This window comes from Vigna umbellata, chromosome 10 (assembly GCF_029865625.1).
Source record: "Vigna umbellata cultivar VRB3 chromosome 10, Vumbellata_1.0, whole genome shotgun sequence".
NCBI lineage: Eukaryota > Viridiplantae > Streptophyta > Magnoliopsida > Fabales > Fabaceae > Vigna > Vigna umbellata.
In genome coordinates this window covers 4,980,865-5,006,728 of record NC_142174.1, presented here as the reverse complement: position 1 = coordinate 5,006,728, position 25,864 = coordinate 4,980,865, and the positions used below count along the sequence as shown (strand labels likewise).

The 25,864-nt window shown below is 43.1% G+C and overlaps 1 protein-coding gene across 1 annotated transcript; it reads right to left on the bottom strand.

The window, feature by feature from the left end:
- Nucleotides 1–17,171: 17,171 nt before the first annotated feature.
- Nucleotides 17,172–21,132, bottom strand: LOC148191726 (uncharacterized). The gene is made up of 3 exons (XM_088100670.1): nucleotides 19,404–21,132; nucleotides 17,760–19,367; nucleotides 17,172–17,197 (listed from the first exon to the last, which is right to left on the bottom strand). The coding sequence occupies exons 1-3, from the start codon at nucleotides 21,130–21,132 to the stop codon at nucleotides 17,172–17,174; spliced, it is 3,363 nt and encodes a 1,120-aa protein (XP_087956796.1).
- Between the last annotated feature and the right edge of the window lie 4,732 nt (nucleotides 21,133–25,864).

The following is a 25,864-nucleotide window of genomic DNA, read 5'->3' as shown; positions in this document are numbered from 1 at the left end:
ACTTCGTCCAATTCGTCCCCTTCGTCCACTTCGTCCACTTCGCCCACTTTGTCCACTTCGTCCACTTCATCATCTTCGTCCACTTCTCCCACTTCCACTTCTTCTTATTATTCTTCTTCCACTTCTTCTTCTTGTTCTTCTTCTTGTTCATCTTGTTCTGCTTATTCTTCTTCTTCCACTTCTTCCACTTCGTCCACTTCGTGCACTTCGTCCACTTCGTCCACTTCGTGCACTTCGTTAACTTCGTCCACATCGTTAACTTCATCCACTTCTTCCACTTCTTCCAGTTCGTCTAGTTCGTCCACATCGTCCACTTTGTCAACTTCGTCCACTTCGTCTACTTCGTCCACTTCTCCCACTTCCCCTTCCACTCCTTATTCTTCTTCCACTTCTTCTTCTTGTTCTTCTTCATGTTCATCTTGTTCTGCTTATGCTTCTTCTTCCACTTCTTCCACTTCGTCCACTTCGTCAACTTCGACCACTTCGTCCACTTCGTCCACTTCGTCCACTTTGTCCATTTCGTCCACTTCGTACACTTCGTCCACTTCGCCCACTTCGCCCACGTCGTCCACTTCGTCCACTTCGTCCACTTCGTCCACTTCGTCCACTTCGTCCACTTCGTCCACTTCGTCCACTTCGTCCACTTCGTCCACTTCGTCCACTTCGTCCACTTCGTCCACTTCGTCCACTTCGTCCATTTCGTCCACTTCGTCCACTTCGTCCTCTTCGTCAACTTCGTCCACTTTGTCAACTTCGTCCACTTCTTCCAGTTCGTCCATTTCCTCCACTTCGTCCACTTCTTCTTCTTGTTCTTCTTCCACTACTTCTTCTTGTTCTTCTTCTTCTTCTTCTTCTTCTTCGTCCACTTCGTCAACTTCGACCACTTCGTCCACTTCGTCCACTTTGTCCATTTAGTCCACTTCGTCCACTTCGTCCACTTCGTCAACTTCGACCACTTCGTCCACTTCGTCCACTTCGTCCACTTCGCCCACTTCGCCCACTTCGTCCACTTCGTCCACTTCGTCCACTTCGTCCACTTCCTCCACTTCGTCCACTTCGTCTACTTCGTCCACTTCGTCCATTTCGTCCTCTTCGTCCACTTCGTCCACTTCGTCCACTTCGTCCTCTTCGTCAACTTCGTCCACTTTGTCAACTTCGTCCACTTCTTCTAGTTCGTCCATTTCCTCCACTTTGTCCACTTCTTCTTCTTGTTCTTCTACCACTACTTCTTCTTGTTCTTCTTCTTCTTCTTCTTCTTCTTCGTCCACTTCATCCACTTCTTGCACTTCTTCTTGTTCTTCTTTCAGTTCTTCTTCTTGTTCTTCTTTCAGTTCTTTTTCTTGTTCTTCTTCTTGTTCTTCTTCTTGTTCTTCTTCCACTTCGTCCAATTCGTCCCCTTCGTCCCCTTCGTCCACTTTGTCCACTTCGTCCTCTTCGTCTACTTCGTCCACTTCTCCCACTTCCACTTCTACTTATTCTTCTTCCACTTCTTCTTCTTGTTCGTCTTCTTGTTCATATTGTTCTGCTTATTCTGATTCTTCCACTTCGTCCACTTCGTCGACTTCGTCCACTTCATCCAGTTCTTCCACTTCTTCCAGTTTGTCTAGTTCGTCCACTTGATCCATTTCTTCTTCTTGTTCTTCTTCCACTAGTTCTTCTTCTTGTTCTTCTTCTCGTTCTTCTTCTTCCACTTCGTCCACTTCGACCACTTCGTCAACTTCGTCCAGTTCGTCAACTTCGACCACTTGTTCCAGTTCTTCTAGTTCGTCCACTTCGTCAACTTCGTCGACTTCGTCCATTTTGTACACTTCGTACACTTCGTCCACTTCGTCCACTTCGTCCACTTCGTCAACTTCGTCCACTTCGTTCACTTCGTCCACTTCGTCCACTTCGTCCGCTTCGTGCACTTCGTCCACGTCGTCCACTTTGTCCACCTCGTTCACTTCATCCACGTCGTCTACTCTATCCATTTCTCCCACTTCTTCCACTTCTTCCACTTCTTCCACTTCGTCCACTTCATCCACTTCTCCCACTTCCACTTCTTCTTGTTGTTGATCTTGTTCTGCTTATTCTGCTTCCTCCACTTCGTCCACTTCTTCAACTTCGTCCACTTCGTGCACTTCATCCACATCGTGCACTTCGTCCTCTTCGTCCACTTCGTGCACTTCATCCACATCGTGCACTTCGTCCTCTTCGTCCACTTCGTCCACTTCTTCCACTTCGTCCTCTTCATCCACTTCGTCAACTTCGTCCAGTTCGTCAACTTCGTCGACATCGTCCACTTCTTCCAGTTCGTGTAGTTCGTCCACTTCGTCCACATCGTCCACTTCGTCCACTTCATCTACGTCGTTCACTTCGTGCACTCTGTCCTCTTCGTCCACTTCGTCAACTTCGTCCACCTGGTCCTCTTCGTCAACTTTGTCAACTTCTTCCACTTCTTCCACTTCTTCCAGTTCGTCCACTTCGTCTATTTCGTCCACTTGTTCTTGTTGTTCTTCTTCCACTACTTCTTCTTCTTCTTCTTCTTCTTCTTCGTCCACTTGTTCCATTTCGTCAACTTCGTCCACTTCTTCCACTTCTTCCGCTTCTTCTTCTTGTTCTTCTTCCACTACTTATTCTTGTTCTTCTTGTTCATCTATTTCTTCCACTTCATCAACTTCGTCCACTACGTCCATTTCATCCACTTCGTCCACTTGTCCCACTTCTTCCACTTCTTCTTGTTCTTCTGCTACTTCTTCTTCTTCCACTTTGTCGACTTCGTGAACTTCGTCCACTTGGTCCACTTGCTCCACTTCGTCCACTTCAACCATTTCGTCCATTTCTTTCATTTCGTCCACTTCGTCCACTTCGTCCACTTTGTCCACCTAGTCCACTTGGTCCACGTCGTCCACTCCGTCCACTTGTCCCACTTCTTCCACTTCTTCTTGTTCTTCTTCCAGTTCTTCTTCTTGTTCTTGTTCTTGTTCTTCTTCCACTTCGTCCAATTCGTCCCCTTCGTCCACTTTGTCCACTTCGTCCACTTCGTCAACTTCGTCCACTTCTTCCACTTCTTCCGCTTCTTCTTCTTGTTCTTCTTCCACTACTTATTCTTGTTCTTCTTGTTCATCTTCTTCTTCCACTTCATCAACTTCGTCCATTTCGTCCACTACGTCCATTTCATCCACTTCGTCCACTTGTCCCACTTCTTCCACTTCTTCTTGTTCTTCTGCTACTTCTTCTTCTTCCACTTTGTCGACTTCGTGAACTTCGTTCACTTGGTCCACTTGCTCCACTTCGTCCACTTCATCCATTTCGTCCATTTCTTTCATTTCGTCCACTTCGTCCACTTTGTCCAGCTAGTCCACTTGGTCCACGTCGTCCACTCCGTCCACTTGTCCCACTTCTTCCACTTCTTCTTGTTCTTCTTCCAGTTCTTCTTCTTGTTCTTGTTCTTGTTCTTCTTCCACTTCGTCCAATTCGTCCCCTTCGTCCACTTTGTCCACTTCTTCCACTTCGTCAACTTCGTCCACTTCTTCCACTTCTTCCAGTTCGTCTAGTTCATCCACATCGTCCACTTTGTCAACTTCGTCCACTTCGTCTACTTCGTCCACTTCTCCCACTTCCACTTCTTCTTCTTATTCTTCTTCCACTTCTTCTTCTTGCTCTTCTTCTTGTTCCTCTTGTTCTGCTTCTTCTTCTTCTTCTTCCACTTCTTCCACATCTTCTTATTCTTCTTCCACTTCTTCCACTTCGTGCACTTCATCCACATCGTGCACTTCGTCCTCTTCCTCCACTTCGTCCACTTCGTCCACTTCTTCCACTTCGTCCACTTCATCCACTTCGTCCACTTCTTCCACTTCGTCCACTTCGTCAACTTCGTCCACTTAGTGGACATCGTCCACTTCATCCAGTTCTTACACTTCTTCTAGTTCGTCGAGTTCGTACACTTCATCAACTTCTTCGTCTTGTTCTTCTTCCACTACTTCTTCTTTTTTTTTTGTTCTTCTTCTTGTTCTTCTTCGCGTTCTTCTTCTTCCACTTTGTCCACTTCGACCACTTCGTCCACTTCGTCAACTTCGTCCTGTTCGTCAACTTCGTCCACTTGTTCCAGTTCGTCTAGTTCGTCCACTTCGTACACTTCTTCCATTTCTTACACTTCGTACACTTCGTCCACTTTGTCCACTTCGTCAACTTCGTCCACTTCGTCCACTTGTTCTAGTTCGTCTAGTTCGTCCACTTCGTCCAGTTCGTCCACTTTGTCCACTTCGTCCACTTCGTCCACTTCGTCCACTTCGTCCACTTCGTCCACGTCGTCCACTTCCTCTTCTTCTTATTCTTCTTCCAGCTCTTCTTCTTGTTCCTCTTCTTGTTCTTCTTCTTGTTCATCTTGTTCTGCTTATTCTGCTTCTTCCACTTCGTCCACTTCTTCAACTTCGTCCACTATGTGCACTTCGTCCACTTCGTGCACTTCGTCCACATCGTGCACTTTGTCCTCTTCGTCCACTTCGTCCACTTCGTCAACTTCGTCCACTTCGTCGACATCGTCCACTTCTTCCAGTTCTTCCACTTCTTCCAGTTCGTCTAGTTCGTCCACTTCGTCCACTTCGTCCACATCGTCCACATCGTCCACTTCGTCAACTTCGTCGAATTCATCTCCTTCGTTCACTTCGTCCACTTGCTCCACTTTGTCAACTTCGTCCACTTGTTCCGTTTCTTCCACTTCTTTCCAGTTCGTCTAGTTCGTCTACATCGTCCACTTTGTCAACTTCGTCCACTTCATCTACTTCGTCCACTTCTCCAACTTCCACTTCTTCTTCTTATTCTTCTTCCACTTCTTCTTCTTGTTCTTCTTCTTGTTCATCTTGTTCTGCTTATTCTTCTTCTTCCACTTCTTTCCAGTTCGTCTAGTTCGTCTACATCGTCCACTTCGACCACTTTGTCAACTTCATCCACTTCATCTACTTCGTCCACTTCTCCCACTTTCACTTCTTCTTCTTATTCTTCTTCCACTTCTTCTTCTTGTTCTTCTTCTTGTTCATCTTGTTCTGCTTAATCTTCTTCTTCCACTTCTTCCACTTCGTCCACTTCGTGCACTTCGTCCACTTCGTACACTTCGTCCACTTCGTGCACTTCCTCCACTTCGTGCATTTCGTCCACTTCGTGCGCTTCGTCCACTTCGTTCACTTCATTCACTTCGTCCACTTCGTTCACTTTGTCCCCATTGTCACTTCGTCCACTTCGTTAACTTCATCCACTTCTTCTACTTCTTCCAGTTCGTCTAGTTCGTCCACATCGCCCACTTTGTAAACTTCGTCCACTTCGTCTACTTCGTCCACTTCTGCCACTTCCACTTCCACTCCTTATTCTTCTTCCACTTCTTCTTCTTGTTCTTCTTCTTGTTCATCTTGTTCTGCTTATTCTTCTTCTACCACTTCTTCCACTTCGTCCACTTCGTCAACTTCGTCCACTTCGTCCATTTCATCCACTTCGTCCACTTCGTCAATTTCGTCCTCTTCGTCAACATCGTCCACTTCGTCCACTTCGTCGACTACTTCTTCTCGTTCTTCTTCCTCCACTTCGTCCACTTCGTCAATTTCGTCCTCTTCGTCAACTTCGTCCACTTCGTCCACTTCATCCACTTCGTCCACTTCTTCTTCTTGTTCTTCTTCCACTACTTCTTCTTGTTCTTTTTGTTGTTGTTCTTCTTCTTATTCTTCCACTTCGTCAACTTCGTCCATTTCGTGCACTACGTCCACTTCGTCCATTTCGTCCACTTCGTCCACTTCTCCCACTTCTTCCACTTCTTCTTGTTCTTCTTCCTGTTCTTCTTCTACTTCTTCTTCTTCAACTTCGTCGACTTCGTGAACTTCGTCCACTTGGTCCACTTTGTCCACTTCATCCACTTCATCCATTTCGTCCAATTCGTCCATTTCGTCCACTTCGTCCACTTCGTTCACTTCGTCCACTTCGTCTACTTCGTCCACCTCGTCCACTTCGTCCACGTCGTCCGGTGCGTCCACTTCCCCTAGTTCTTCCACTTCTTCTTGTTCTTCTTCCAGTTCTTCTTCTTGTTCTTGTTCTTGTTCTTATTGTTCTTATTCTTGTTCTTGTTCTTGTTCTTCTTCCACTTCATCCAATTCGTCCCCTTCGTCCACATCGTCCACCTCGACCACTTCGTCCACTTCGTCAACTTTGTCCACTTCGTCCACTTCGTCTACTTCGTTCACTACGTCCACTTTGTCCACTTCGTCCACTTCGTCAACTTCGTCCACTTCTTCCACTTCGTCCACATTGTCCACTTCGTCCACTTTGTCAACTTCGTCCACTTTATCTACTTCGTCCACTTCTCCCACTTCCACTTCTTCTTCTTATTCTTCTTCCACTTCTTCTTCTTGTTCATCTTGTTCTACTTATTCTGCTTCTTCCAGTTCTTCCACTTCTTCCACTTCCTGCACTTCGTCCACATCGTCCACTTCTTCCAGTTCGACAACTTCGTCCACTTCGTCTCCTTCGTTCACTGCGTCCACTTTGTCCACTTTGTCCACTTCGTCAACTTCGTCCACTTCTTCCACTTCGTCTAGTTCGTCCACATCGTCCACTTCATCCACTTTGTCAACTTTGTCAACTTTGTCCACTTCTTCTTATTCTTCTTCCACTTCTTATTCTTCTTCCACTTTTATTCTTCTTCTACTTCTTATTCTTCTTCCCCTTCTTCTTCTTGTTCTTCTTCTTGTTCTGCTTATTCTTCTTCTTCTACTTCTTCCACTTCGTCCACTTCTTCAACTTCGTCTACTTCGTGCACTTCGTCCACATCGTGCACTTCTTCCTCTTCGTCCACTTCGTCCACTTCTCCCACTTCTTCCACTTCTTCTTGTTCGTCTTCTACTTCTTCTTCTTCCACTTCGTCGACTTCGTTAACTTCGTCCACTTGGTCCACTTCGTCCACTTCATCCATTTCGTCCAATTCGTCCATTTCGTCCACTTTGTTCACTTCGTCCACTTCGTCCACCTCGTCCACTTCGTCCACGTCATCCACTGTGTCCACTTCTCCCACTTCTTCCACTTCTTCTTGTTCTTCTTCCAGTTCTTCTTCTTGTTCTTCTTGTTGTTCTTCTTGTTCTTGTTCTGGTTCTTCTTCCACTTCTTATTCTTCTTCGACTTTTATTCTTCTTCCACTTCTTATTCTTCTTCCCCTTCTTCTTCTTGTTCTTCTTCTTGTTCTGCTTATTCTTCTTCTTCTACTTCTTCCACTTCGTCCACTTCTTCAACTTTGTCTACTTCGTGCACTTCGTCCACATCGTACACTTCATCCTCTTCGTCCACTTCGTCCACTTCTCCCACTTCTTCCACTTCTTCTTGTTCGTCTTCTACTTCTTCTTATTCCACTTCGTCGACTTCGTTAACTTCGTCCACTTGGTCCACTTCGCCCACTTCATCCATTTCGTCCAATTCGTCCATTTCGTCCACTGCGTCCACTTTGTTCACTTCGTCCACTTCGTCCACCTCGTCCACTTCGTCCACGTCATCCACTGCGTCCACTTCTCCCACTTCTTCCACTTCTTCTTGTTCTTCTCCCAGTTCTTCTTCTTGTTCTTCTTCTTGTTCTTCTTGTTCTTGTTCTCGTTCTTCTTCCACTTCGTGCACTTCATCCTCTTCGTCTACTTCGTCCACTTCTCCCACTTCCACTTTTTCTTATTCTTCTTCCACTTCTTCTTCTTCTTCTTCTTCTTGTTCATCTTGTTCTGCTTATTCTGCTTCTTCCACTTCTTCCACTTCGTCCACTTCGTGCACTTCGTCCACATCGTTGACATCGTCCACTTCGTCCACTTCGACAACTTCGTCCACTTCGTTTACTTCGTCCATTTTGTCCACTTCCTCCACTTCGTCAAGTTCGTCCACTTCTTCCACTTCGTCTACTTCGTTCACTTCGTCCACTTTGTCCACTTCGTCCACTTCGTCAAATTCGTCCACTTCGTCTAGTTCGTCCACATCGTCCACTTCGTCCACTTTGTCAACTTCGTCCACTTCGTGTACTTCGTCCACTTCTCCCACTTCCACTTCTTCCTCTTATTCTTCCTCCACATCTTCTTCTTTTTCTTCTTCTTGTTCTTCTTATTATTCATCTTGTTCTGCTTATTCTTCTTATTCCACTTCTTCCACTTCTTCAACTTCGTCCACTTCGTGCACTTCGTCCACATCGTGCACTTCGTCCTCTTCGTCCACTTCTTCCACTTCGTCCACTTCCTCCACTTCGTCAACTTCGTCCACTTCGTCGACATCGTCCACTTGGTCCACATCGTCCACATCGTCCACTTCGTCCACTTCGGCCACTTCGTCCACTTCGTCCACTTCGTCAATGATGGACAAATTTATGAACACCAAATTATGATGTCACAAACTTGTTTTCAATCGGCAAGTATGACCGAATCGTTCAAGTAATAAAACTTGGTAAGACCAAGTATCGTTCTTCCCAAAGGACTCACGGCCTAGTTTAGTTATGTGATTTCTTAATTAACTAAGACTTACAAATGAATTAATTGAGGTTTAAAATGCAAGACAGAAAATAAACATGTATGCATGAATTGTGATCAATGGCAAAAAGCAAAAGATAAACACTTTCAATGAAATTTATGTATGGATATGTTGTTGGGGTTCAATTTCATCTTATCCACTCTCATATATTTTAGGAATTCAACGATCAAATCACCATTGTTAATGCCACTCTCTAATGTACCTTTCCAGAAGGCTTCTCCCTAATCACGAGTTCATACAATTCCTAGCATTCCTAATGATTAGTTCATAAGTACAGGAGCTTAACGACAACCAATATAAAATTGGGAGAAATTCCCCGGATCTAGACTTCCCTGTACGTTCCCGTATCGACAAAACCAATAATCATGCATCGAATGAGTTAAACCATGCAAGCATTAAACAAAGAGGAAAAACCCTAACTAATGATGAAAGAAAGCATAGGTCTTAAATATAAGATGTAAAAACAGATTCCATATATGAGAGTTTCACAAGACTACATTGATTCCCCAACAAACATAAAGAGGTTAGTTCACCATATTCATGGTGAACCTAAATGAATTACAATGAAAGAATGAAAGAATAAACCCTAAAAAGGTGAAGTGGAAGCCTCAGCATCCAAGATCCTCCTTCAAAGGGGTGGTAGAGAGAGTGCTTGCCTCGTTTCTGCCAAAGATACCTAACCCTAGGAAACCCTAAAGCTTATGTATCATTCGTAAATTACAAAAAGTCAAGTCCAAGCCCATTAAAGTGCCGCTCAGCGGTAAACTACCGCTCAGCGGTGATTGCGTGACTTGTTTTCTCCCCTCAGCGGCCATTTTGCCCCTCAGCGGATCTCCCGTGACTTCCAGAGTACCGCTCAGCGGTAAAATACCGCTCAGCGGTGAGTGCGTGACTTGTTTTCTCCCCTCAGCGGCCAATTTGCCCCTCAGCGGACCTCCCGCAACTCCTGAGTGCCGCTCAGCGGCAGTTTACCGCTGAGCGGTGACTTCGGCTTCTCCTTTTGCACTTTTTGTTGTCTTTTCTAATTTCATCTCTCTCCTTCTTCACTTCTTTTACCAAATTCACCTTAAAACCTGCACAAAAACACTGAAATCAAGCATAAACCTGTCCAACTCTCTTATTTCTAAAAATATACAGAAAAACATGATTTCAAGCTAATTTCTAAGTGTGAAGGTTGCTTTTAGTGTCAATTTTAATCATGAAAATAACAGTTTTTCAACTGTTATTAGTCAACTTTGTCCACTTCGTCTACTTCGTTCACTTCGTCCACTTTGTCCACTTCGTCCACTTCGTCCACTTCGTCAACTTCGTCCACTTCTTCCACTTCTTCCATTTCGTCTAGCTCGTCCACATCGTCCACCTCGTCCACTTTGTCAACTTCGTCCATTTCATCTACTTCGTCTAGTTCTCCTACTTCCACTTCTTCTTCTTATTCTTCTTCATCTTCTTCTTCTTGTTCTTCTTCTTGTTCATCTTGTTCTGCTTATTCTTCTTCTTCCACTTCTTCCACTTCTTCCACTTCCTGCACTTCGTCCACATCGTCCACTTCTTCCAGTTCGACAACTTCGTCCACTTCGTCTCCTTCGTTCACTGCGTCCACTTTGTCCACTTTGTCCACTTCGTCAACTTCGTCCACTTCTTCCACTTCGTCTAGTTCGTCCACATCGTTCACTTCGTCCACTTTGTCAACTTTGTCCACTTCTTCTTATTCTTCTTCCACTTCTTATTCTTCTTCCACTTCTTCTTCTTATTCTTCGTCTTGTTCTGCTTATTCTTCTTCTTCTACTTCTTCCACTTCGTCCACTTTTTACACTTCGTGCACTTCGTCCAAATCGTGCACTTCTTCCTCTTCGTCCACTTCGTCCACTTCTCCCATTTCTTCCACTTGTTCTTGTTCTTCTTCTACTTCTTCTTCTTCCACCTCGTCGACTTCGTTAACTTCATCCACTTGGTCCACTTCCTCCACTTCATCCATTTCGTCCAATTCGTCCACTTCGTCCACTTTGTTCACTTCGTCCCCTTCGTCCACCTCGTCCACTTCGTCCACGTCATCCACTGCGTCCACTTCTCCCACTTCTTCCACTTCTTCTTGTTCTTCTTCCAGTTCTTCTTTTTGCTCTTCTTCTTGTTCTTCTTGTTCTTGTTCTTGTTCTTCTTCAACTTCGTCCACTTCGTCCTCTTCGTCTACGTCGTCCACTTCTCCCACTTCCACTTCTTTTTATTCTTCTTCCACTTCTTCTTGTTGTTCTTCTTCTTGTTCATGTTGTTCTGCTTATTCTGCTTCTTCCACTTCTTCCACTTCGTCCACTTCGACAACTTCGTTGACTTTGTCTACTTCGTTCACTTCGTCCACTTTGTCCACTTCGTCCACTTCGTCCACTTCGTCAACTTCGTCCACTTCTTCCACTTCGTCTACTTCGTTCACTTCGTCCACTTTGTCCACTCCGACCACTTCGTCAACTTCGTCCACTTCTTCCACTTCGTCTAGTTCGTCCACATCGTCCACTTCGTCCACTTTGTCAACTTCGTCCACTTCGTGTTCTTCGTCCACTTCTTCCTCTTATTCTTCCTCCACTTCTTCTTCTTGTTCTTCTTCTTGTTCTTTTTCTTGTTCTTCTTATTGTTCATCTTGTTCCGCTTATTCTTCTTATTCCACTTCTTCCACTTCTTCAACTTCGTCCACTCCGTGCACTTCGGCCACATCGTGCACTTCGTCCTCTTCGTCTACTTCGTCCACTTCCTCCACCTTGTCAACTTCGTTCACTTCGTCGACATCGTCCACTTCGTCCACATCGTCCACATCGTCCACATCGTCCACTTCGTCCACTTCGTCCACTTCGTCCACTTCGTCCACTTCGTCCACTTCGTCCACTTCGTACACTTCGTCAACTTCGTCCACTTCGTCCACTTCGTTCACTTCGTCCACTTCGTCCACTTCGTACACTTCGTCCACTTCTTCCAGTTCGTCTAGCTCGTCCACATCGTTCACCTCGTCCACTTTGTCAACTTCGTCCATTTCATCTACTTCGTCTACTTCTCCTACTTCCACTTCTTCTTCTTATTCTTCTTCATCTTCTTCTTCTTGTTCTTCTTCTTGTTCATCTTGTTATGCTTATTCTTCTTCTTCCACTTCTTCCCCTTCGTCCACGTCGTCCACTTTGTCCACTTCGTCAACTTCGTCCACTCCGTTAAATTCATCCACTTTTTCCACTTCTTCCAGTTCGTCTAGTTCGTCCATATCGTCAACTTTGTCCACTTCGTCCACTTCGTCTACTTCGTCCACTTCTCCCACTTCCACTTCCACTCCTTATTCTTCTTCCACTTCTTCTTCTTGTTCTTCTTCTTGTTCTTCATCTTGTTCATCTTGTTCTGCTTATTCTTCTTCTTCCACTTCTTTCTAGTTCGTCTGGTTCGTCTACATCGTCCACTTCGTTGGTTAGACCAAGTATCGTTCTTCCCAAAGGACTCACGGCCTAGTTTAGTTATGTGATTTCTTAATTAACTAAGACTTACAAACGAATTAATTGGGGTTTAAAATGCAAGACAGAAAATAAATATGTATGCATGAATTTTGATCAATGGCAAAAAGCAAAAGATAAACACTTTCAATGAAATTTATGTATGGATATGTTGTTGGGGGTCAATTTCATCTTATCCACTCTCATATATTTTAGGAATTCAACGATCAAATCACCATTGTTAATGCCACTCTCTAATGTACCTTTCCAGAAGGCTTCTCCCTAATCACGAGTTCATACAATTCCTAGCATTCCTAATGATTAGTTCATAAGTACAGGAGCTTAACGACAACCAATATAAAATTGGGAGAAATTCCCCGGATCTAGACTTCCCCGTACGTTCCCGTATCGACAAAACCAATAATCATGCATCGAATGAGTTAAACCATGCAAGCATTAAACAAAGAGGAAAAACCCTAACTAATGATGAAAGGAAAGCATAAGTCTTAATTAAAAGATGTAAAAACAGATTCCATATATGAGAGGTTCACAAGATTACATTGATTCCCCAACAAACATACAGAGTTTAGTTCACCATATTCATGGTGAACCTATATGAATAACAATGAAAGAATGAAAGAGATAGAAAAACCCGTGAAAGAGAAGAGGAGAGCTGTCACCATCTCCCAATCTACCCCAAGGGGTGGAAGAGAGAGTGTTTGCTTCGTTTCTGCCAAAGATACCTAACCCTAGGAAACCCTAAAGCTTATATATCATTCGTAAATTACAAAAAGTCAAGTCCAAGCCCATTAAAGTGCCGCTCAGCGGTAAAATACCGCTCAGCGGTGAGTACGTGACTTGTTTTCTCCCCTCAGCGGCCATTTTGCCCCTCAGCGGACCTTACGTGACTTCCAGAGTGCCGCTCAGCGGTAAACTGCCGCTGAGCGGTGACTTCGGCTTCTCCTTTTGCACTTTTTATTGTCTTTTCTGATTTCATCTCTCTCCTTCTTCACTTCTTTCACCAAATTCACCTTAAAACCTGCACAAAAACACTGAAATCAAGCATAAACATGTCCAGCTCTCTTATTTCTAAAAACATGAGGAAAAGCATGATTTCAAGCTAGTTTCTAAGTGTAAAGGTTGCTTTTAGTGTCAATTTTAATCATGAAAATAACAGTTTTTCAACTGTTATCAGTCCACTTCTTCCACTTCTTCCAGTTCGTCTAATTCGTCCACATCGTCCACTTCGTTCACTTCGTCCACTTCGTTTACTTCGTCCACTTCGTCGACCTCGTCCACTTCGTCTACTTCGTTCACTTCGTCCACTTTGTCCACTTCGTCCACATCGTCAACTTCGTCAACTTCGTGCACTTCTTCCACTTCTTCCAGTTCGTCTAATTCGTCCACACCGTCCACATCGTCCACTTCGTCCACTTTGTCAACTTTGTCCACTTCGTCTACTTCTTCCACTTCTCCCACTTCCACTTCCTCTTCTTATTCTTCTTCCACTTCTTCTTCCTGTTCTTCTTCTTGTTCATCTTGTTCTGCTTATTCTTCTTCTTCCACTTCTTCCACTTCGTCCCCTTCGTCAAGTTCGTCCACATCGTCCACTTTGTCCTCTTCGTCCACTTCTTAACTTCGTCGACATCGTCCACTTCTTCCACTTCTTCCACTTCTTCCACTTCTTCCACTTCTTCTAGTTCGTGTATGATGAGTCAATATTTTCTCAATTTCACTTAGTTTATTGTACCGGATTTAATCAGGGAATTGTGCTTAAATGTCCGAAATTTTCCTGCATTTCAAAATTGCACTTAATCAGCTCAGAAAATCCAAATTAGCACAATTACAAATTTCCGACCAAATTAAGCGGAATTCGGAAAACTGGGAAATAACAAACAATTAAACACAATTCCCTGGTTTATTTAAGTGCAATAAACTAAATCTAATTCAAGAAATAACGATTCATCAAAATAGACCACACTTAGTCTTTTGCACTCCTGGGCAAAACTAAAACGAAAACCAGGGAACTACTCAAACATCAGGGAGCTGACACAGACTCGAAAGACAGACAACAAAGACTCCAAAACAGAAACACAGTTGCACAATTCTCACAAAATTCTGGACGGTAAAAGGTATAGGCAGAATCCAACACAGAGTCAACAAAAGCAGATACTCAAAGAATCATTCAAACAATTCAGTACAAGGAAAGCAGTCAATCAGTTCAAGAGATGAATCAACAGCAACAGAGCCTCACAGATGCACACAATCAGTGTTTCTCTCAAGTGTTTAAGGTAAATCAATGTCACTCAATGCACTCAAGAAAGCAAACAACAACAGACTTGGCGAGCCTCTAATATCAACACTCGAACACATATGCATGTTCAAATCAAAAGGTCTTTTCACGGTTGTAATGGGGCCAAGGACAAGGGAGGATATATCTGGATAAGAAGCTACAAACCATAAGGAACAGAGGAGCAATGGGGAACAAGTGTAAACACATTCAAACACACCCACAGCCTCTAATTCCATCCTCTTCTTGACTCCATTATTCACAATTATTCACATTTTTTTTTTATATTTTTCTGCTCTCTTTTTTCCATCCTGTCTCTTTTCTTTTCTCTATTCAGCACACAATTTCAAGAGACAAGATACACCACATATTTACAAAAACAAAACAAGAAGAGGAACTAACTAGCCAACTTATCAGAATCCCTAAGGAGACCACACTTGTTCCCAAAACACTTCCAAAGCTCCAAAATTCCCTAAGGTTAAGGTAATCATGGTTTTTCACTTAGGGCTAGTGTATGAGCATTCGAAATAAAGAAATGGGGGAAAGTATAGGCTCAAAAAGGGTTTTCAAAGGATTAGAACAAGGTAAGCTTATTTGGCTAGAGAGGCTCAAAAACAAAATTGCCTTTATCACTTCCAAACATGCATATCAATCAAGAGTTATCAACAAGAGTCAAACCAAGGCATATGTGCAAGCAATCAAGAGACATATCACACACAAGAAAGAACATAAAGTGGCTCAAATCTCACACAGGGTAATTCTGTCACAATCAATTCAACTCTCAAAAATCATGATCATCTTCCAAGCAAAGAAAAGCAAGGAATCCAAAATCTCAGAGTATCAATGAAGTGAAGGAAAACTGACAACCTAACCACAATCCAGAATTTACGAAAAGTATGCAAAACTGTACACAAGACACAACAAACTACATAAAAACCGAAACATGAACAAAGAAACAACCTCCCCGAATAGACCACACTTAAACGACACAATGTCCTCAGTGTGTCACAATCAGTAGATCAAACAATCAGAACAATCATCAGATATCGACAAAGTGCAATAAAAGTGAGGAGGGAAGGAGAAAAGAAACTCCCTGAGTCAGATGGGAGGATAGGTGGGGTGGACCAAAGATGTCTCCTCCACCACTACATCCACTAAAGAAGGGTTGCTGAGGAAAGGCTTCAGTCTATGCCCGTTCACCTTGAAGCTTTTAGTTGTAGATGGACCTTGGATCTCTACTGCACCATAAGGATAAACATTAGTCACAACAAAAGGTCCAGTCCATTTTGATCTCAACTTACCACCCATGAGGCCGAGTCTAGAGTTATACAACAAAACCTGTTGGCCCACCTCGAAGTCCTTTCTAACAATAGAACTATCATGGAACTTCTTTGTCCTTTCCTTGTAGAACTTCGAGTTCTCATATGCCTCCAATCGGATCTCATCCAATTCATTCAGTTGCAACTTTCTTTCCTCTCCAGCTTGGTCCATGGAGAAGTTGCAAATCTTCACAGCCCAATATGCCCGATGCTCAATCTCGACCGGTAGGTGACATGCTTTTCCGAAGACAACCCGGTAAGGAGACATCCCTATCGGTGCTTTGTAAGCTGTCCTGTGAGCCCAAAGAGCATCGTCCAACCTATTGCTCCAATCTTTCCTGTTGGGCTGGACAATCTTCTCCAAAATCCTCTTAATCTCCCTGTTGGAGATCTCAGCTTGCCCATTTGTTTGGGGGTGGTAAGGTGTAGAAACTCTGTGCGTCACCCCATATTTCTTGAGCAAGGCTTGCATGGATCTGTTGCAAAAATGGGTTCCTTGATCACTAACAATTGCTCTAGGCACTCCAAACCTGCAAAAGAGGTGAGATCTAACAAAATCTACAACAACCCGAGCATCATTAGTCCTGGTGGCTCTAGCTTCCACCCATTTTGAAACATAATCCACAGCAAGGAGAATATAACAGAAACCAAAAGAAACAGGAAAAGGACCCATGAAATCTATACCCCATACATCAAACACCTCACAGAACAACATAGGTTGTTGAGGCATCTCTTGTCTCTGTGAAATTGATCCTCCTGCTCTTTGACAAGGCTCACAGGTGCTGCAGATCTTCTCCGCATCTTTGAAGATGGAAGGCCAATAAAAACCACAGTCCAGCACCCTGCGAGCTGTTCTCTGTATCCCCAGATGACCACCAGGTGAGGAGGCATGACAAAACTGCAGGACCGAGTCAATCTCATGGTCTGGAATGCATCTCCTAGTAACCTGGTCACTGCACAACTTCCACATATATGGGTCATCCCAAACATAATACTTAGCATCACTCTTAATTTTAGCAATCTGAGCACGTGATGCTAAGGGAGGAAAAACAGAAGCAACCAAATAATTTACAATGTGTGCAAACCAAGGAGTGGGGTGAGAGTAAGAAATCATCAACAAACTCTCGTCAGGAAAGGTATCCTGTATGGGCAACACATCAGCTTCATCATCAGCTTTTTCAATCCGGCTTAGGTGGTCTGCAACCAAATTTCGTGCTCCACTCCGGTCTTCAATTTGCAAGTCAAACTCTTGGAGCAGTAGCATCCACCTGATCAATCTAGGCTTTGACTCCGCCTTTTTCAACAGAAACTTTAGAGCTGCATGGTCAGTATACACAATAACAGGTGATCCAAGCAAATATGACCTAAACTTATCAAGGGCAAAAACAATTGCCAACAACTCTTTTTCAGTGGTGGTATAATTTGCCTGGGCAACATCCAAAGTGCGTGAAGCATAGTAGATCACTCTCGGCAGCTTGTCAATTTTCTGTGTCAAGACAGCCCCTAATGCATAATTAGACGCATCACACATGAGCTCAAATGGGGCTGTCCAATCCGGTGCCTGAATGATAGGGGCGGTGGTCAAAGCTTCCTTCAGGCAATCAAACGCCTGCTTGCATCTGTCATCAAAAGAGAAGTCAATATCTTTCTACAGCAGTCTGGACAAAGGAAGCGCCTTCTTGCTGAAATCTTTGATGAAGCGCCTGTAGAAACCTGCATGTCCAAGAAAAGATCGCACCTCTCGCACGCAAGAGGGGTAAGGCAACTGCGAAATCACAGATATCTTAGCAGGGTCTACCTCTATTCCCTTTTCAGAAATGATATGCCCTAGAACCAAACCTTGTCCAACCATGAAGTGACATTTCTCAAAATTGAGAACAAGGTTTGTTTCTATGCATCTTTTCAAAACTTTTTCCAGACTGTCTAAACATGCATCAAAGGAGGATCCGTACACAGTAAAATCATCCATAAACACCTCTATGCAATTCTCAAGAAAGTCGCTAAAAATGCTAAGCATGCACCGCTGGAAGGTACCAGGGGCATTGCATAGACCAAAGGGCATCCTCCTATAGGCAAAAGTGCCAAAGGGACAGGTGAATGTGGTTTTTTCTTGATCCTCAGGAGCAATATTTATTTGAAAGTAACCAGAAAAACCATCAAGAAAACAATAATGAGATTTACCTGCCAGGCGCTCCAGCATCTGATCAATGAATGGCAGGGGGAAATGATCTTTCCTGGTTGCTTGGTTGAGCCTCCTATAGTCAATGCAGACTCTCCAACTGTTCTGCACTCTAGTTGGGATAAGCTCATCCCTCTCATTCTTCACCACAGTGAGGCCAGTTTTCTTGGGCACAACATGGATGGGGCTAACCCACTGACTATCTGAAATAGGGTAGATGATCCCAGTTTGCAAAAGCTTTGTCACCTCCTTCTTGATGACGTCCATGATCACGGGGTTTTGCCTTCTTTGTGGCTGTCTCACTGGCCTTGCCCCATCTTCCAAAAGAATTCTATGCATGCATGTGGATGGGCTAATACCAGGTATGTCAGCCAAACTCCAACCAATGGCCTTCTTGTGCTTCCTCAACACACCAAGCAACTTCTCCTCTTGAACAGAATCAAGGGAGGTGGAAATGATCACCGGTTTCTTCTCATCATCCTCCAAGTACACGTACTTGAGGTTATCTGGGAGCTGTTTCAACTCAAGAGTAGGTGCCTGCAAGTCAGATTCATTTGTACTTCCTACAAAGTGGTTAGTGCATTCTGACTCCAAAGAATTCACAGGTAAAGGCGGAACACCTATCTCATCAAGCTCCAAATCCATATCCATGACAATTACATTATCAACATCATCCATATCAGAAACATCATCAACATCATGGATATCCAAATTCTCTTCAAAATCAACATCATTCTCAAATTCAGATTCAATGCATGTATGTAGAGAAGATAGAAAAGAATGCTCTTTCTTATGCAAAGAATCAAAATCATCAACAACATATTTATCAATAATGTCATCCAATGCATCGATCCTAAACAGAGAATGGTCCTCAGCTGGAAATTTCATTGCATCAAGGATATTAAAATGAACAACAATATCAGCAAATTCCATAGACAAAGTTCCAGCATACACATCAATCTTAGTTCGGGCAGTTTTCAAGAATGGCCTGCCTAAGATAATGGGAGCGGATCCATGAGAGAATCCCTCCTCCATTTCCAAAACATAAAAGTCAGCAGGAAAAATCAATTCACCAACCCTAACCAAGACATCCTCTATGAAACCTGCTGGGTGGGTAACACTCCTATTGGCCAATTGAATGACCACACCCGTGGTTTGCAAAGGACCAAGAGACAAAGATGCATATATAGACAGAGGCATGACATTAACAGAAGCACCCAAATCAAGCATGGCATTTTCAAATTTATTGTTTCCAATCACACAAGGAATGCAAAATATACCTGGGTCCTTGCACTTTTCAGGGATGTGCAGGACCGACTTACCAATGAGCGCAGATACATTCCTTCCCATGCTTATCCTCTCATTTCCCTTCATCTTCCTCTTGTGTGTGCACAGCTCCTTCAAGAATTTGGCATACTTCGGTATCTGCTTGATGGCATCAAGTAGAGGTATGTTCACCTCTACCTTCCTGAAGGTCTCCAGAATTTCCTTATCCACATCCTCCATCTTTTTGCAAGGAAGTGCCCGTGAAGGGAATGGTAGAGGGATAGGTCGGTCAACCAATGGAGAAGGTGCGGCAGCGGTGGTGGTGGAAGAGGGAGAAGATCCACCTGAAGAAGAACCACCGGCTGGAGAAGAAGATTCACCCACCTCAAATGCCTTGCTCGAACCGTCATGGTCGTTCTTTCTAGGACAAGTAGCAGGCATGGGTGTAGGTGTAGAAGCGGGCTCTGAAGGCACAAAAATCTGCTTCCCTGATCTAAGGGTTATGGCACTCACATTCCTTGGGTTCTGCACAGTCTGGGATGGTAACTTATCCGAATTCTGAGACTGCGCTTGGTTTATCTGAGTAGCCATCTGACCCATCTGGTTAGTGAGACTCTGTATGGAAGCTCTAGTCTCCTGCTGAAATTGCATGTTATCTTTCTGAAACTGCAGGTTTTGCATAGTCATCTGTCTCACTAACTCTTCCAATGAAGGTTCAGACGAAGTGGAAGGGTGGGCAGCTGGTTGGGCAGGTGCCTCTTGCTGTTGCTGTTGTTGTTGCCTCTGGTGTTGTTGCATAGGTGGAGGCACATATCTGTTAGGTGCTCCAGCATTCTGGAAAGGTAGTGCCTGCTGTTGATGCTGTGGCGCATTGTTCCATCTCAGATTGGGGTGATTCCTCCACCCTGGGTTGTACCTGTTGCTGGATAAGTCATGATTTTGCTGTTGTTGCTGCCTATTGTTGTAGATGTTCGTAGCATAAGCCTGAGGCGCATCAGAGGCAGCAGATTGCTGCAAAGAAGGACAAGCATCTGTATAGTGGTCACTGGAAGGACAAATGGCACATAGTCGTGCAACAGATGCAGATGGAGCTGCAGATTTCTGGTTGGTAGTCAACTGTGTCACCAACTTCGTAAGAGAGTCAATCTTTCCTTCCAACTTGCTTTCAACAGCTGATAAAGACTGGGCAACAACATCATGTACGCCCCTCACCACAATGGCATCATTCCTGGTGCTAAACTGCTGGGAGTTGGAGGCCATCTTCTCAATCAATTGCCTGGCCTCAGCAGGTGTGGTGTCTCCAAGAGCTCCACCACTGGCAGCATCAATCATACCACGGTCCATGTTGTTCAAACCCTCATAGAAATACTGGACAAGGAGATGCTCAGGTATCTGATGGTGGGGACAACTAGCACAAAGTGTCTTGAATCTCTCCCAATACTCATATAAGTTCTCTCCACCAAGCTGCCTAATCCCAGTTATGTCTTTTCTGATAGCTGTGGTCCGGGCTGCTGGAAAAAATTTATCTAAGAACAGCCTCTTCAGATCATCCCAGCTAGTGACGGATCTAGGCGCCAAACCATACAACCAATCCTTAGCAACATTTTCCAATGAATGAGGGAATGCCTTTACGAAGATGTGCTCTTCAGGAACATCATGTGGTTTCATACTAGAACAGACAATGTGGAATTCCTTCAAATGCTTATGAGGACTCTCACCTGCAAGACCATGAAACTTGGGCAACAAATGGATCAGTCCAGTCTTGAGAACACATGGAACGTCCTCATCAGGATATTGGATGCACAAGCTTTCGATATCGAAATCAGGTGCAGCCATCTCCCTAAAAGTCCTCTCGCGAGGTGGAGGTTGTGCCATATTGTTCTCAGTGTGAAAAACAACAGAATCAGAATCAGAGTCACGTGCATATGCAACAGATGCAGTAGATGCAGTATGCACAAAATACTCAGCAGTGGGATGCACAGTATCCAATGGAACAGACTCAAAAACAGACTCTAAAGATAAATTCCTAGAATGCCTAGCTAACCTATGAAAAGTTCTATCAATCTCAGGATCAAAGGGTGGTATAGGCCCAGGATTTCCCCTAGTCATGCACTAAGTCAGAACACCCTAAAATCATGAAACGATATCACAAAAATTTTGAACACACAAAACAACCTAAACAAACAAATCACACACACTCAAACATACAAGACAAAACACAACACACCAACAACACATTATCAACACAAAAGACACTAACACAACAAAACACCTAAGACTGAACCGTTGGTCCCCGGCAACGGCGCCATTTTGATGAGAGGGTCGCACCTCCCAACAAAAGTTGTGCATAAAAGAATGCAGTATAGACTAGGAAGTGACTCCTAGGTCGTCTCTCAAGGACCAATTTGGGTTCAGTCTCAGATTAACACGTAGTGGGGGGGTTTTGAAAATGTTTTTGTGATTGGAAATAAACTAAATTAAAATTGGGAATTAAACACAACCGAACATGAATAAAAACATTAAAATGGAAATTACAACAGATAAATACCCAAACACAATTCAAGCTGTAAACATGCAACGGTTACACTAAAACATTAAATACACAATGTTGTCATTTATCCTACGCATTCACAACCAAAGAGAAGAAAATCAACTCAACATGATATAAAATATTTTAACCAAACAAAGTAATAGAAAATAAATTTTTCTCTACTATAGACCGTGACACACACCTACTCCCATCAAATGAAAAATGCTCAGAGAAATAAAATGCAATGCTTCACGTGGCAGCTGCACCAAGCCGTGACACCTACTACAGTTTCCCCCGTGAATACGCTTGACAAACAAACTGCTGGAATGTTTCTTCCACTGTTCATGTGTGTGTGCTTTCAGAAGAAAACAAATTCATTCTTCTCTCCCAATTAAATGGTGCTACAGCCTCTAGATAATTGTCCCCGTGCACACCCTTTTCTCCATCTAAAAGATTAAATATTGCTTTTCAAAGTGGAATAAATGCTTCCATGTGACCGAACCCCTATGATGGGACGTGAACACCACTCCAGCCAATCAACATGCTCCTTCTTCCAGCAAAGGTAATGAAAAATAAATGCTTCCAGTTTACATTCCAGTGCACACCGCTTCTGCATTCAGCCCAGCCAATCTCCATCCCGTCACTTTTCTCTTCTCCGTGCCTTGAGTTTTACTTACTCCGTACAGTGCAGCGCTGGACCATTCTCCTCGTGCACACCAGCCAGCCGTGACACCTCATGTGTCAATCAATGCTTCCAGCTCCAAGTATAAAGCTCCTCCAGCAAAAATGTAAAAAGCCGTGTGCATCCGTTCAAAACCCGTGAAAGGAAGGAAGCTTCTGGAATGAAACAAAAAAAACGAGAGCTTCCCAAGGCACCGAATGCGTTTTCATACTCCAAACCGAAGAGAATTTTGTTCTTCATTCATTATCAAAAACAGTGTTTCCAATGCCAGCAATTCAAAAAAAACCGAGCCTCTCAAAAACAAGAACCGAGAGTGTAAAAGTGCCCCCCCCTCCTGACAAGTGGCGGTTGGGACTTGCTAAGGGCCGTGTGTCCCTCTTTTTAGGGTAGGGTCCACACATACAAAAACCCTAGGGTGCTAAGTCATTAATTTCTAATTTTGGGTCTAATCTAATTTACCAAAAATTGACCCAAAATGTAAAAACTGATACAGAAATTCTAAACTACTGAATTACAATTTAATTAATTCTTAAATGTTTGTCTGGAGAGTCTTGAATTTATTTGGCATTCTTCCTGATGTCCCAAAATGTATTTCCGAAATTTTCCTGCATTTCAAAATTGCACTTAATCAGCTCAGAAAATCCAAATTAGCACAATTACAAATTTCCGACCAAATTAAGCGGAATTCGGAAAACTGGGAAATAACAAACAATTAAACACAATTCCCTGGTTTATTTAAGTGCAATAAACTAAATCTAATTCAAGAAATAACGATTCATCAGTGTAGCTCGTCCACTTCTTCTTTTTCTTCTTGTTCTTCTTCTTCTTCTTCTTGTCCTTCTTCTTCCACTTCGTCCACTTCGTCCACTTCATCAGCTTCGTCCACTTCGTCAACTTCGTCTACTTCTTCCAGTTCGTCAAGTTCGTCCACTTCGTCAACTTCGTCCACGTCGTCCACTTCGTCATCTTCGTCCACTTCGTCCACTTTGTCCACTTTGTCCTCTTCGTCCACTTCGTCCACATCGTCCACTTCTTCCACTTCTCCTTCTTGTTCTTTTTTTCTTCTTCCACTTCTTCTTCTTCTTCTTCTGCTGGTTCTTCTTCTTCTTCCACTTCGTCCACTTCGTCCACTTCGTCCACTTTGTCCACTTCGTCCACTTCGTCCACTTCGTCCACTTCATCCTCTTCGTCCACTTCGTCTACTTCTCCCACTTCCACTTCTTCTTCTTATTCTTCTTCCACTTCTTCTTCTTGTTCTTCTTTTTGTTCTTCTTCTTGTTCATCTTGTTCTGCTTATTCTGCTTCTTCAACTTATTCCACTTCGTCCACTTCGTGCACTTCGTCCACTTCATACACTTTGTTCACTTCGTCCACTTCGTCCTCTCGTCCACTTTGTCCAGTACGTTCACTTTGTCCACTTCGTCCACTTCTTCCCCTTCGTCCACTTCGTGCACTTCGTCCACTTCGTCCACTTTGTCCTCTTCGTCCACTTCATCCACTTCTTCCACTTCTCCTTCTTGTTCTTTGATACATCCTAGGAGATGTAGAGAAGATGATCCGTGAGATTGGAGGTGCAAAGAGACTTGGACAGCTTGCTGAAACCAATGGAACAGTAGCATTAGCAGCTGCAGACTTGGAATTTCATGAGCAGATTGGTTAGGAGTTTTGGATGTGAAGCAGCGGATGATGGGTGATTATGGTGAATGGATATGGAGGCTAGCTTGGAGAGGTGATTCACAACTCAGAAGGCTTCCTAGAGTGGAAGGAAGTTGCAATGGAAATCAAGCTAAGAAGTGACTCTTGGAGAAGGAATTTACTATGCATTTCAGCAGAAATTCTTTACTACAATCCAAAAGTGATTTACAAGCTTTTCCTATGAGATTTTATAGATTAATCTCAAGGCTTTAAGCAAGCAATTTTCACGCTGCAGATCTGAACCCATGTGCTACATGTATGACTTCTAAAACACGTGAAAATTGAGTTTTATGTGAAAAAAACATTTACTAATGCAGCCCCATAGAAGGATAAGTACACCCCTTTTTGTATAGAAATGTCCTTTTTACCCTTCTCCATGTTTTGGCAGATTTGGCATATCTTCTTGTTCTCCAATTTTCCATCCAAAGATAGCAAATAGTACTTGACCTTGAGGAGAATATTCATCTTGGAGCTTTTTGGCCATTCCTCTTGTGATGGGTCCTATGGTGTTAGACCTTCTTGTATCATCCCCTCCCTCTTGAGAAGGATTTGCCCTCAAATCCAAAAGATCTTCATCTTCACTATCAAATCCTGCAAAAGGTTTAAGATCAGATACATTGAAGGTAGCATGAACACCATATTCAGGAGGAAGATCAAGTTGATATGCATTGTTATTAATCCTCCTGATCACTCTAAAGGGTCCATCTCCTCTAGGATTGAGTTTAGATTTTCTTAGTTGAGGAAATCTTTCCTTTCTAAGATGAATTTAAACTAAATCTCCTTCATTGAAGATTAACTCTTTCTTGCCCTTATTATGTTTCTTGGCATATTTCTCATCTTGTTGTTGAATTTGAATTTTAACCCTTTGATGTAAATCTTTGATAAATTTAGATTTAGATACCCCATCTTGATGAACAAAATCAATAGAATTTGGAAGGGGTATTAAATCCATGGGTGTCAAAGGATTAAAACCATAAACAACTTCAGAAGGAGACAATTTAGTAGTTCCATGAACTACTCTATTGTAGGCAAACTCAACATGAGGTAGGTACTCATCCCAAGATTTGTGATTTCCTTTAAGAACTACCCTTAGTAAAGTGGAAAGAGATCTATTGACTACTTCAGTTTGACCATCTGTTTGAGGATGGCAAGTAGTAGAAAAAGATAACTTAGTCCCTAATCTAGACCATAAGGTCCGCCAAAAGTGACTAAGAAATTTTGTATCTCTATCCGAAACTATTACCTTAGGTAACCCATGAAGTTTAACCACATCTCTAAAGAATAACTTTGCAATGTTGCTTGCATCATCTACTTTGTGGCAAGGTATAAAATGAGCCATTTTGCTAAATCTATCTACCACCACAAAGATAGAATCAAAACCCCTAGAAGTTTTGGGAAGACCTAACACAAAATCCATACTTATCTCTTCCCAAGGGGTGGAAGCAACATTCAAAGGAGTATACAGTCCATGAGGCATTGATTTAGATTTAGCTTCTAAACAAGTTATACACTTAAAGCAATGCCTTTGAACATCCCTTCTCATGTGAGGCCAAAAGAATTTTTCTTTCAACATGCCAAGGGTCTTTTCTACCCCAAAATGTCCCATTAATCCTCCCTCATGTGTTTCTTTAACAAGGAGTTTTCTATGTGAACCTTGAGGAATGCAAATTTTTCCTTCTTTAAAAAGATATCCTTCTTTCACATAGAATCCTCCTTGAGGTTTATTGAGACATTCCTCATAGATATGAGCAAAATCAAGATCTTGTGAATATAATTCAAGAATGTTATTAAATCCAAGAATTTGAGCTCCCAATGTGGCTAATAGATTAATTTTTCTTGACAAAGCATCAGCCACCACATTGGATTTTCCTTTCTTGTATTTAATAACATAAGTGAATTGTTCAATGAATTCCAACCACTTAGCATGCCTCTTT